At 47.3% G+C, this 13,597-nt stretch overlaps 1 protein-coding gene across 3 annotated transcripts in view; it reads right to left on the bottom strand.

Annotated features, from left to right (window-relative positions):
• Positions 1–13,597, bottom strand: part of cpsf1 (cleavage and polyadenylation specific factor 1) — an 80,377-nt gene extending 66,780 nt beyond the window's left edge. For all 3 annotated transcript variants that reach the window (XR_013549185.1, XM_078425868.1, XM_078425880.1), the window contains exons 1-5: positions 13,432–13,597; positions 5,666–5,819; positions 3,978–4,005; positions 834–967; positions 569–649 (exon numbers count right to left, since the gene is read on the bottom strand). Coding sequence is in view for 2 of the 3 variants with exons in the window: in XM_078425868.1 (XP_078281994.1) it covers positions 569–649; positions 834–967; positions 3,978–4,005; positions 5,666–5,809 (387 nt within the window). In the remaining variant the exon portion in view is untranslated. The remainder of the gene's footprint in view (positions 1–568; positions 650–833; positions 968–3,977; positions 4,006–5,665; positions 5,820–13,431) is intronic.

Here is a 13,597-nt window from a genome sequence, read left to right as displayed (position 1 = left end):
ACAGGTGTGTCCCTTGATCTTCACTTTCCCTCCTCTTCGTGGGTCATTGATACCAGAACCGGAACTGGCATTGTAATCCTTAATTAACTAATCCTTAGTTGACTCACATATCTTGAAGGGCAGCAAAGTTGTGAAGCTGCGTCACAGCGCCAGGGATACGGGTTCGACCCTGACCTCGGGTACTGTCAATGTGGAGTTTGCACGTTCTCAGTCGCCAAACCACTGTTCCCAGAACTGCTAGTGATGCCCTGCTTGTGGGTTCCCCGTGACCGTGTGGGTTTCCTCTGGGGGTTCCAGTTTCCTCCCACATTTCCATGCTGTATTTTTTTCCAATCAAACCCAAAGACATATGGGGGTTGTAGGTTAATTGGCGTTGGTAAATTAACCTAGCATAGGGGAGTGGATGCGAAAGAGGGCCAACATAGGACTAATGTGAACAGGTGACTGTTGGTCGCCGCGGACTCGGCGGGACAAAGGCCCTGTCCAAAGGCAAAAGCAGATCAGGCAAAATACAAGGACGCAGAGACCTGTGTCGTTGCAGAAGTAGTTTTCACGACTGATGTCCTACCTTCAACTCAGGCTCTTCAAAATAGTGTAGTGAGAGTGTTTTCAGATCGTGTGTCCCAGGATCATACTCAACCACCGACAGCTTTAAAATGGAAAAAACACCATTTGTCAGATACAAACAGTTACTCCAGAGCACCCAATTGTGGTCTATACTCTCATATAGAAATAGGATCAGCTTCACTCTCTTACAATGTGGTATTAAGCCCAAATCACAATACTCACCCCTCTCCCTCTTTCACACATGCACCACACATATACGCACTGACCTTGGCATCCTTGAAACTCAGTAGGAGTGCGTCCCGTTTGGAGCCTGCAAGCTGCACACTGGCTATGGACATCACATTACCGAACAGTGAAAAAGACGCCACCTGCTCCAGCTTTTCTTTACGGCCTTTAACCTCTGGAGAAATCAATAGAAATCACCTGTCATTCCCTCGTGCTCATCTAATGTAACAACTCAGTCACCCCTTTAACCATTTGTGGGGCGGCTACTCCAGATGATCTCAAAGCTATCTCAGGCAACCCTCTGACAAGTCACATTAACATTTTCACCACTGTCCCAATTTAAATACACATAGCCCACCACGGCTATATGGTGTTCACATACAGAGCCCATACAAGCTGGCACTGCTGCACTGATATCCTAAATGACTTCCAAGAACCAGTTTGGCACATTGCCGAACCATCTGTCGTTTGTGGACAGGTTCTTCCGGACCAACACCTTTGACCACAAGTCCATCGGGCAGTGGTCAGCACGGAACGTCCTGCAGGCACTGCAGGGGAATGACTCCATGGATCCTGTGGCGTGGTTCCCAGAACAGACAGCCCAGCTTGTCTGGCAAAATGCCTCATCGCCAGTACTCACCAACAAGCACCAAGACCTGGCTTGGCTGGCGGTGAGGGGAGCCCTCCCAGTCAGATCCTTCCTGCACCGCCGGAACCTCACTACCAGCGCACGCTGCCCTCGGGACGGCTGCTACGGAGAGGAAACGGTGGCCCACCTCTTCAAAGAGTGTGGATTTGCCAGGAGAGTCTGGAGAGGTCTGCAGAGGTCCCTGTCACGATTCATTCCGAGCAGCTCCGTCACAGAGGACTCTGTGCTCTACGGACTGTTCCCAGGGACGCATTCCGAGACTGACATCGAGTGCTGCTGGAAGGTCATCAACTCGGTGAAAGACGCTCTTTGGTCTGCCCGATCCTTGTTGACCTCCCAGCGGAGCGAGCTGTCCGTCAAGGAATGTTGCCGACTGGCCCACTGCAGACTGCAGGAGTACGTGCTGAGGGACGCTCTGAAGCTCGGTGCAGCCAACGCCAAGGCCCTGTGGGGGAGGACCACAGTCTAGGGTCCTTCCGCTGCTGGACATGGGGGGGGTGGCAGGGTGTGGTGGAGAGAGACGCCCCTCCAAATAAGGGATATGTATGTAAATGTATGTAAATGTCTAAGTAAATGCCTGTATTGAATATGTAACCTCCGGAAATGTCGGATGGGTTTGTTTAAAAAAGATGTTTTGTAAATGATATTTATTACTTGAATAAAGTATTTTTTGATATTAAAAAAAAAAAAAAAAAAGGATCATGCCCTCTCAGTCAGATCCTTCCTGCACCGCCGGAACCTCACTACCGGCGCACGCTGCCTTCGGGACGGCTGCTACGGAGAGGAGACGGTGGCCCACCTCTTTGCAGTGTGGATTTGCAAAGAGAGTCTGGAGAGGTCTGCAGGGGTCCCTGTCACGATTCATTCCGAGCAGCTCCGTCACAGAGAACTCTGTGATCTACGGACTGTTCCCAGGGACGCATTCGGAGACCGACATCGAGTGCTGCTGGAAGGTCATCAACTCGGTGAAAGACGCTCTTTGGTCTGCCCGAGCTTTGCTGGCCTCCCGGCAGAGCGAGATGTCCGTCAAGGAATGTTGCCGACTGGCCCACTGCAGACTGCAGGAGTACGTGCTGAGGGACGCACTGAAGCTCGGTGCAGCCAACGCCAAGGCTCTGTGGGGGAGGAGCACAGTCTAGGGTCCTTCCGCTGCTGGACATGGGGGGCAGGGTGTGGTGGAGAGAGACGCCCCTCCAAATAAGGGATACTGGGTTAATGTCTGTAAATGTAAGTAAATGTCTAAGTGAATGCCTGTATCGAATGTGTAACATCCGGAAATGTCGGATGGGCTTGTTAAAAAAGATGTTTTGTAAGTGATATTTATTACTTGAATAAAGTATTTTTTGATATTAAAATAAAAAAATAAAAAAAAATATGGATCATGCAGAGAGATTAGTTTAGCTTGGCATGGGCATTGTTTGATGAAGAGTTTGTTCCTGTGCTGCACTTTCCAATGTTCTCAGTGCTAGGTCTGACTCCTAGCCATTTTACCATTTTCCCCTCGAGAGTAATATTCCGGACTGCTTTTTTGCGCTGAGGAAATGCCTGAGCAATCTTCTACGTCATCGGACTGATGCCATGTTTGCAAAAATGACTGGAACAGGTTAGATCAGCGTTTCTCAACTGGAGTTCCCCGGATCGCTAGTGGTTCCGAGAGAAATAGTGATTAATAGGCTAATCATGTAAATGCATTTTTGTATTTAATTTCACAATAAACTTGAGAAAAACGCAAGTTATTTTTTGCTTAAACCAGTTATCAGAAAAATATATTATGTTTGCCTTATGAACTTAAGTTTATGAAAGAGAAAGAAATTAATAAAGAAATATAATAATTTTTATGTATGGGTTCCCTGAGACATGAAAATTATTTCAAGGGTTTAGCAGGTGTAAAAAGGTTGAGAAACACTGGCTTAGATGGAGGCACAGCTGGTTCTGGAGCACAATTCTTCAGTGCTACAACCAAGATGTAGTCTGTCTCATTGCCCTTGCTGTTCACAGTGCTCTCAGCCACTCGTTGATAGCACACAGAGTGAATCAGATTTGCTAAAGATTGCATTTCTGGGGGGGGGGGGGAGGGGGAGTTTTACTGGCTCAACAAACGCTGACGTTTACACCTCGTCTTTTCCAATCACATGCCGCCCTGCGATCCTTGAGGACGGGCATGTTCTTCGTCTCCTCCTCCTCCCACTAGCTTCCTAACTGTGCACCACCACTTACTACCATTCATGGCAGGACTGGGTCCATCTAAAATTAACGTCCCAACAAAAGGCAGTATCTTTGAACCATTTTCCTCAATTAGTAGGTTTTAAACTCCAAACTTTCTGATTTCTGAGCTTCCTTGGGTCATACCTGGCACAGAAATTAACTGGTTCATTTCCCTAACTTTCCAACATGTCCAAAGAAAGGAGAATAGAGAAATATATACTTGCAGGCAAATGGGACTAGCATAGAAGGGGTTATAAAGGTAGGGCATAGGGCCCATTTCTGTGATTCGATGAGAATCGATAGATATCGACGTGAAAAAGGGCAAGCTTACCTGAAGGTTTGTCTCCTTTTACTGTGCTCTGCAAGTACAAAGAATAAAGAGGCATTGGTATCAATCCAAAGACTGAAATCAAAGCACTTTGGATGCTGATAATCTCAAACAAAACAGCTAGAAATTCTAATTTCATATTTTTTTGACAACACAGGATGTGGCCATTCAGACCAGTCTATGAACCAAAAAAAACGGCAGATGCTGGAAATCTGAGAGAAATAGAAATTGCTGGAAAAACTCAGCAAATCAGGCAGCATCTGTGTAAAGAGAAGCAGTTAAGATTTCAGGGTGGAGGCATCTCATCAGGGCTACGCCAGCTGTCACAAGGTTTTCCCAATGTCCCACTCTCCCATTTTTCGTTCTCTACAACCCATTCGCTCTCATATATTCTCAATAATGTCCCACTATCCGAGGTTTCCACTTGGTTTAGAACCTTCTCTATTATCAAAGTGTATGCACTCAGATCCTTAAACGTAACAGGACAACTCAAGATGTTGGTTAAAAAGGTAGAAAGTTTGCTTTTCCGACCGGATAATGAAAGGCATAGAGTGGACATGGAAAAGACGTGTCCAGTAATGGGAGAGTCTAGGACCAGAGGGCACAGTCTCAGAATAAAAAGACGTACCTTCGAAGTGGTCTGAAGAAGGGTTTCGACCCGAAACGTCACCCATTCCTTCTCTCCTGAGATGCTGCCTGACCTGCTGAGTTACTCCAGCATTTTGTGAATAAATACCTTCGATTTGTACCAGCATCTGCAGTTATTTTCTTACGCTACCTTCGAAGTGGAGATGAGGAGGAATTTCTTTAGCGAAAGAGCGGTGAATCGGTGTAATTAATTGCCACAGATGACTGCAGAGGCCAAGACAGGGGCAAATGGAGGCAGGGAGAGGTACAGTGAAAGGAAACTCGATAGATAGAGGGCAGACAGGAGATTTTGTGGCGCAGAGGAGCTATCAGGATAGTATGTTGCTCCCCAGGTGCCAGGGACAAGCTTGCATCTTGGAGGTATTCCCACGGATTGTCCTGTGAGGCTGCATGGGTTGAAGTGATAAATAAGGTGGTATCACGTATTGTCTTTCCACGGCCTGGTTAGCATTCAACAAAAACTTTTCACTGTACCTCGGTACACGTGACAATAAACTAAACTAATATACAGTTTTACACTATAACTTTCACTCTTTTCTTTTAGTTTTCTACCTTGCGATTCCCGACCGACATAAAGCACAGGGATGTCTATTGAAAATAGGAGCATGCAGGGAATGGAGGGATATGGATCAATGCGAAGGCAGATGCCATTAATTTATCTTAGCATCATGTTTAACACAGACATTGTGTGCTGAAGGGCTTATTCCACTACTGCTTTATATTCTATGTATATCTGTAACTCCCTTCATGAGGTCATCTGCTTTCAGTTTAACTGCTTGATTAAGCTATTCGAGGATATTGCACTGTCTAGTGTAAGAAAATAACTGCAGATGCTGGTACAAATCGAAGGTATTTATTCACAAAATGCTGGAGTAACTCACCAGGTCAGGCAGCATCTCAGGAGAGAAGGAATGGGTGACTTTTTGGGTCGTGACCCTTCTAATTCCCTTGCCAGTAGGAAACATCTCGGGCAAAGTAGAGAACAAATTATAGGCATTTAAAGGGAAAAAAAATCAATATTTCAAATGTTCACGCAAGCTCACCTCTGCATCGTGAATCAGTCTGTAAACCTGCAGCTGGGATGTCCCAGCCACCACCAGATTTCGCTCTGCATTGGAAAAAAAGCTGCAATAGATGGCAAACTCGAGCCCCGACGGGGGATGCACCTGGCGATAGACTGCATACATACTGTCAATCCTGCACACAAGCAAAATACCACAACCATTACTGCGTGCTCTCAGTCCTGAATGACACCGGCTGAATCAAGTGTTCTCAGCTCATTCAAATAACATATTTTGAACAGGTTGCATGCGCCTAGTTTATTATTGTCATGTATAACGAGACACAATGAAAAGCTTTCCGTGAAAAGACTTTACATGATTACAATCAACCTGTCCTGAGTTATAAATTACACGAAAAAGGGCAAGATGTTTCATCCAAGGTAAAGTCCAATAAAGTACGATTAAAGATGGTTTGTTGGTGTCCAATGAGGTAGATGGAAGGTCAGGATACTCTCTAGTTGGTGAGAGGACGGTTCAGATGCCTGGCAACTCACCTTCAGTTGGCTGAGAAGAAACTGTCCCTGAATCTGGAGGTAATCTTGTGTCTCAGGCTTCAGCTTAATACTGTTATGAAACCATGTGAAGAACAGTACATTTGTTATTTGACAAACTAACCACAACATGAGGGGCATCCCAATTTAATCTGAGCATCCACTGATATTCTAACAGCTTTCTCATCAACTTTCTTGAAGTGTAAGCGGTCAGACATTTAATACTGAGCCTATCAGTTTAACCAGAAACTACATTAGTTCAGACTTCTTCAGTCAAAGGGTGATGAATCTGTGGAATTCAGTGCAACAGATGGCTGTGGAGGCCAAGTCAATGGGTGTTTTTAAGGCAGAGACTGACAGATTCTTGATTAGTAAAGGTGTCAAGGGTTCTGGAGAAAAGGCAGGAGAATGAGGTTGAGAGAGAAAATAGATCAGCCATGATTGAATGGCGGAGAAGACTCTATGGGCCAAATGGTTTAATTCTGATCCCACGACATGCACTTATGGTATTATGCAAAGCTGCATTAAATCCTCAACCATTTTTTCCCATCATAATTGCTGCTTTAGACCATCTCAACAACTGTTCTATTGAAATCTATGGGACAAATGGGAAAGAGGAAACTCCATCACCTTCTCTCCAGAACCAAGGTCACCCCAACTTCAGTCATCGAGCGGCAGTGAGCAGACATTGCTGGCCCACGTGCATGCTCGGCTCCAAGTAGTCATCAACTGCTTGGGGAGTCAAGAACCACAGGACATAGGTTTAAGGTGAGGGGAGGAAGATTTATTAGGAACCCGAGGAGCAACTATATATTTTTTTTTTTAACACAAAAGGTGGTAGGTCTATGGAACAAGTTGCCAGAGAAGGCAGATGAGCAGGTACTATCACAACACTTAAAAAACAATTAGACAGGTACATTGATAGGAGAGGCTTAGAAGGATATGCGCCAAATGCATAGTTAGCTGAAGAAGGGTCTAGACCCAAAACATCACACAAAACTTTCTCTCCAGAGATGCTGCCCGCTGTGTTACTCCAGCAGTTTGTGTATTCCTATGCCAAATGCAGGCAGGCGAGACTAGTGCAAATGGGGCATGTTGGTTGGCGTGAGTAAGCTGGGCTGAAGAGCTCATTTACCGAAGCAATCGAAAAAGGACCTATACAAGCAATTGCAAATCAAAGGTATGCTAACAAGATTCCATGTAAAGCAGCCTACAATGAAGTTCCACGGTGGCACAGCGATAGAGTTGTTGCCTTACTGCGCCGGAGACCCGGGTTCGATCCCGACTACGGGTGCTGTCTTTGTTTGTACATTCTCCCCGTGACCTGCATGGGTTTTCTCCGGGTGCTCTGCTTTCCTCTCGTATTCCAAAGACGTACAGGTTTATAGGTTATATAAGAAAATAAATGCAGATGCTGGTACAAATCGAAGGTATTTATTCACAAAATGCTGGAGTAACTCAGCAGGTCAGGCAGCATCTCAGGAGAGAAGGAATGAGTGACGTTTCGGGTCGAGACCCTTCTTCAGACTGAAGGAGGGTCTCGACCCGAAACGTCACCCATTCCTTCTCTCCCGAGATGCTGCCTGACCTGCTGAGTTACTCCAGCATTTTGTGAATAAATACCAGGTTTATAGGTTATTTGGCTTGGTATAAATGTAAATTGTCCCTAGTGTGTGTAGGATAGCGCTAGCATGTGGGGATCGCTGGTCGGCGCGGACTTAGTCGGGCGAAGGGCCCGTTTCCGCGCTGTATCTCTAAACTAAAAACAAAACTAAACGAGGAAGATATTGAGAAACCGAAATCAGTTGCCAAATCTCAGGAGCCACCTCTGAGGCAGACACTGATGCCGAAATTAACTTTTCTTTTCCTTGCACTGACCTTGGCCAGAAGAAAACAATATTTGAACGTCAAGATCTCAAACACTGCCAAGCACCATATGGTGTACTGAAGCCCTCTTGACTGCTTTGGATTAATGGACCGAACTACAACAAAGTGTGAGAAAGATAAGGCCAAAAATGGAGTCTGCAAAATCTGCCAAATCAGGTAGGATACCGGCAGGTAAACAATCAGATTTCAGAACAGTCAATCAAACTCTTCTAAATATTCCCACCACCTCGGCCTTAATTAAAATCTACCTCCACTGGTGAGCAGGCACATTACTTGTTGGTCCAATATCAGCTTCCCAAACTCTTCTCCATGCTGCATCGTGCCAAAAGAATACCAGCAAGATCGAGGAACCTTTTCAGATGCTCTCAAAGCTTCCTCGAAATAAAGGAACATCAATAGCAACATGAGTCTCTGGCCCATACTGAGTTCCTCCAACACTGTGTGTTCTACGCAAGATTCCAGCATCTGCTGTTCCATATGTCTACACAGTAATGAGAAGCATTCTGGATGGCACAGAAAACATTGAATCCATTTTTTCAGGATCACAGTGATACCAAGAATACCTATATCCCCACTCTGCCGAACATGTCCTATTTCACCTGTAGTAAACTGCGGAAGTTCAATATTGACTTCCTCTGCCACTTCACAACCCACATAGCTGGAACAGAAGCAAATAATCCTGGTTCCAAAACTGATCTTGAGGTCATGGGTTTAATAGGGTGTGAAAAAAAGACACAAAGTCAGCCAAATCAGAGTGTGTGTGTGTGTATATGGGTGTGTGTATATGGTGTGTGTGTGTGTGTATGGGGGGGTGGGGGGGTGGTGTGTGTGTATGGGGGGGTGGGGGGGTGGTGTGTGTGTGTGTGTGTGTGTGTGTGCGTGCGTGCGTGCGCGCGCGTATGGGTGTGTGTGTGTGCGCCTTCTGCAGACTGAGCATTGGGGAAAGGGAAACAATTGATATAGATATAAATAAAAGTGTGGACTAAGAGTGTAAACTCTATATTATTGTAAGAATGAGGGAAGTAAACACAGTCTCAGTAAGTTGTAGACGCTGCAAAGTGTGTGGGGATGCTGAGAGTGTATGTTGGTTGGGGAGCAGTAAGTAGTCTGACCTGCAAAGAGAATCCAAAAAGGCTCCATGTGATTGAGGCAAGCTGGGCAAATGTGATGCATGGATAAATGAGATAATCCACTTTGACTTTAAAAACAGGAAGACACACCAAAATGGTGACAGAATCGTATCTGGACGTATTTGGTCATTAACAGCATGCAGCAAAGGAGGAGGCGAATGGTTTGATGGAGATAGACACATAAGGTATCTGGAGAAAAGGAATAGGTGACATTTCAGGTCGAGACCCTTCTGCAGACTGAGAGTAGGGGAATGGGAAACGAGAGATATAGGCGATGTAGAGAGATATAGAACAAATGAATGAAAGATATGCAAAAAAGTAACGATGATAAAGGAAACAGGTCATTGTTAGCTGTGGCCTAGGTAAAAACGAGTATAGACAATGAGACTCAACAAGACGACTTAAGCTGATACGACTTGGGTGGGAGAGGATTGGAGGGGGAATACAAGGGATACTTAAAGTTAGAAAAATCAATATTCACACCACTGGCCAATGAAATATTTGATGCTGTTCCTCCAATTTGGGTTTGGCCTCACTCTGACAATGGAGGAGGCCTAGGACAGAAAGATCAGTGTGGGAATGGGAAGGGGAATTAAAGTGCTTGGCAACCGGGAGATCAGTTAGGCCCAGGCGGACTGAGCAAAGGTGCTGAGCGAAATGATCGCCCAGTCTATGTTTGGTCTCGCCGATGTATAAGAGCCCACATCTTGAACAACGGGTACAGTAGATGAGGTTAGAGGAGGTGCAAGTGAACCTCTGCCGAACCTGAAAGGACTGTCAGGGTCCCTGGACAGAGTCAAGGGAGGATGTATAGGGCCAGGTATTGCATCTCCTGTGGTTGCAGGGGAAGGTACCTGAGGAGGGGATGGTTTGGGTGGGATGAGTTCCAGGGATCCTGATTAATTTGTGCTATATCTCTCTCTACATCACCCTCTATATCTCTTGTTTCCCTTTCCCCTACTCTCAGTCTGAAGAATGGTCTCGACCCGAAACATCGCCTATTCCTTTTCTCCAGAGATGCTGCCTGACCCGCTAGTTACTACAGCTTTTTGTGTCTTTCTTCGGTTTAAACCAGCATCTGCAGTTCCTTCCTACACAAATGGTTTGCTGGCCTTCATTGCAAGTGTTTCATGTTACTTTATTGTCCTATTCGTCAGGGCGCCATGGAAAATATAGTACACAAAATAATGATAGATACAATGACAATGGTATAAGATGTAGTCATGATCACTTTGAAATCATGTGGAGCAGATCCTGATATGGAGCAGATGCAACCACAATCATATAAGCCCCCCCCATCCATACCAAACATTGTCAACTACCCATCTCCTCCCTTCTCCCTGTAACCCCTGGCACACATTCTAATCAATAATCTATCTATCTCTGCCTTAAACATATCCATTAACTTGGCCTCCACAGCCTTCTGTGGCAAATTCCACTGAATCACCACCTTCTGACTAAAGAAATTTCTCCTCCTTCTTAAAGGGAAATCCTTTAATTCTATTACTAGTCCTCGATTCTCCCACTAGTGGAAACAACCTCTCCACATCCACTCTACTCAACCCTTTCACTATTCGATATGTTTCAATGATGTTCTCTCTTATCCTTCTAAATTCTGATCAAATCAGATTTTGCTGCAGAGCTAACAACCCAACGGTATAAACATTGCATTTCCAATTTCACGTAATACGCCCCGACCCTTTCACCATTCCTCCTCTCCAATGCACATATTTCTCCCGCCAACTAATGACCCTCCCTCCCACCTCCAAATTCCCCATTTCCCCCTCCCTGATCCCTTCCAACCTGACTTTACATTTCACTTTTCCTTCGTAACTGACACCCTTTTCTCCTTTTCACCTGTGGCCTTTGTCATTCAATCCAAGCATTTGCCAATCTGACCCCTGCCCTGTATCCACTTATCACTTGCCAGACTTTGCTCCACCCCCCATCAGTCTGATGAAGCAGTCTGATCCAAAATGCCTTCTGTTCATTTCCCTCCACAGATGCTGCCTGACTGACATAGGTCCTCTGGCACTTTGTGTTGGGCTCTACTTCAAAGAAGTTCTCCACTGATGCTGCCTGGCCTGCTGAGTTGCTCCAGCACTTTTTTTTGCTCAAGATTGCAGCACTTAGTCTCTCTTTGTGACAATGCTCCAACACATGCGACATCCTAGTGTATCTCACCCCACCGCTCTCTCCAAAACTCCTCCCACCTCCCCAAATCTCCCCCCACCACCAAATCTACCCCCTACCTCCTCAAACCTTTCCCCCCCCACAAGTCTAGCCCCACCACCAAAATACCCCCTAATCTATCCTTGTATCTCTCCAACCCCCCCCCCCCCCCCCCCCTCCCATTCAAATCTCCACCACACCACCTAATCTCCAGCCAATCCCGTCAAATATACCCAATACCCCCCAAATCGCTCTCCCTCCTCTCCAATCTTGGCTGTTGGGGGCTAATGGAAGACAAAAACTATGTGATGCTGGACGTGGCCACTCAGGTTTGATGTGATCCAGGGACCAACAGGTTGATGGTGATCAAGAGAGTCAGGACAATAAAACATTGTCATGTTTCCCAGACAGAACTAAGAAATTCTTACTTGCAGCAGCACAATAGAATATGTAAACATTGTACTACACTGTAAACAATATAATAAACGAAAAATAAAGTTCAGTGTGCGTGTATATATATACATATATGAGGAAGGATATTCTTGCTATTGAGGGCGTGCAGCATAGGTTTACTAGGTTAATTCCCAGAATAGCAGGACTGTCATATGTTGAAAGACTGGAGCGGCTAGACTTGTATACACTTGAATTTAGAAGGATGAGAGGGGATCTTATTGAAACATATAAGATTATTAACGGGTTGGACACGTTAGAGGCAGGAAACATGTTCCCAATGTTGGGGGAGTCCAGAACCAGGGAGGCCACAGTTTAAGAATAAGGGGTAGGCCATTTAGAACGGAGATGAGGAAAAACATTTTCAGTCAGAGAGTTGTAAATCTGTGGAATTCTCTGCCTCAGAAGGCAGTGGAGGCCAATTCTCTGAATGCATTCAAGAGAGAGCTAGATAGAGCTCTTAAGGATAGCGGGTATGTGGAGAAGGCAGGAACGGGGTACTGATTGAGAATGATCACCCATGATCACATTGAATGGCGGTGTTGGCTCGAAGGGCCGAATGGCCACCTCCTGCACCTATTGTCTATTGTCTATGTGCAAAAAGACAAAACCAATGTCCCCAAGTCTATGGCAGTTCAGATCCAAGGAAAGGTAGACACAAAAATGCTGGAGTAACTCAGCGGTTCAGGCAGTATCTCTGGAGAGAAGGGATGGGTGATGTTTCTGGGTCGAGACCCTTCTTCAGACTGATCCATGTCTGTAGATCCAGCAGGAGCCGGGCAGGAGCTGTGTCTCCAGGCAGGAACCGAGCTGACCCGCACTGTCTTTCTATGCCGAGCGAGGAGAGGCTGCTTGCATGTCATCTCTCCCTCTCCCTCTCCTTCTCTCCCTCCCTCCCTCCCTCCTTGTCTCCCTCCCTCTCTCCTCTCTCTCCCCTCTCCCTCTCTCCATCTCTCTCCCTCTCTCTCCCCACCCTCCCCCACCCTCCCCTCTCTCTCCCTCCCCCTCCCTCTCTCTCTCCCCCCCCTCCCTCTCCCCCCCCTCCCTCTCCCCCCCCTCCCTCTCTCCCCCCTCCCTCTCTCCCCCCATCCCTCCCCCCTCCCTCTCTCTCTCTCCCCCTCCCTCTCTCCCCATCCCTCCCCCTCTCTCTCCCCTCCCTCTCTCTCTCCCTCCTTCTCCCCCTCTCTCCCCCTCTCCCTCCCCCTCTCCCTCCCCCCTCCCTCTCTCCCCCCTCCCTCCCTCTCTCTCTCTCTCCCCCTCTCTCTCCCCCTCTCTCCCCCTCTCCCTCCCCCTCTCTCTCCCCCTCTCTCCCCCTCTCCCTCCCCCTCTCTCTCCCCCCCTCTCTCCCCATCCCTCCCCCTCTCTCTCCCTCCCTCTCTCTCCCTCCTTCTCCCCTTCCCTCCCCCCTCCCTCCCCCCTCCCTCCCCCCTCCCTCTCTCACTCCCTCCTTCTCCCCCTCTCTCCCCCTCTCTCTCCCCCTCCCTCCCTCTCTCCTTCCCTCCCCCCTTCCTCTTACTCCCCCTCTCTCTCTATCCTTCTCCACCCCCCTCTCCACCTCTCTCTCCCTCCCTCCCTCCGTCACTGATCCCCACGCTCCACGTGCACCCATCTCACTCACCAACAGGGCCGGCCTGCCTGCCTTCCCCCGTCACCCACCGTGGGGTGGGGAGGGTGAGTCGAGCGGGGTTGGACGTTACTGGAAGCTCACCCACCGCGCCGCCATTACACGAGCGTTGCCCGCAGACCGGGTCTCGCGAGGGCGATGGCGGCGGCCGGAGAGCGGC

Source organism: Rhinoraja longicauda, chromosome 2, assembly GCF_053455715.1.
Source record: "Rhinoraja longicauda isolate Sanriku21f chromosome 2, sRhiLon1.1, whole genome shotgun sequence".
Classification (NCBI taxonomy): Eukaryota; Metazoa; Chordata; class Chondrichthyes; order Rajiformes; family Arhynchobatidae; genus Rhinoraja; species Rhinoraja longicauda.
This window is presented reverse-complemented; position numbering and strand designations above follow the sequence as displayed.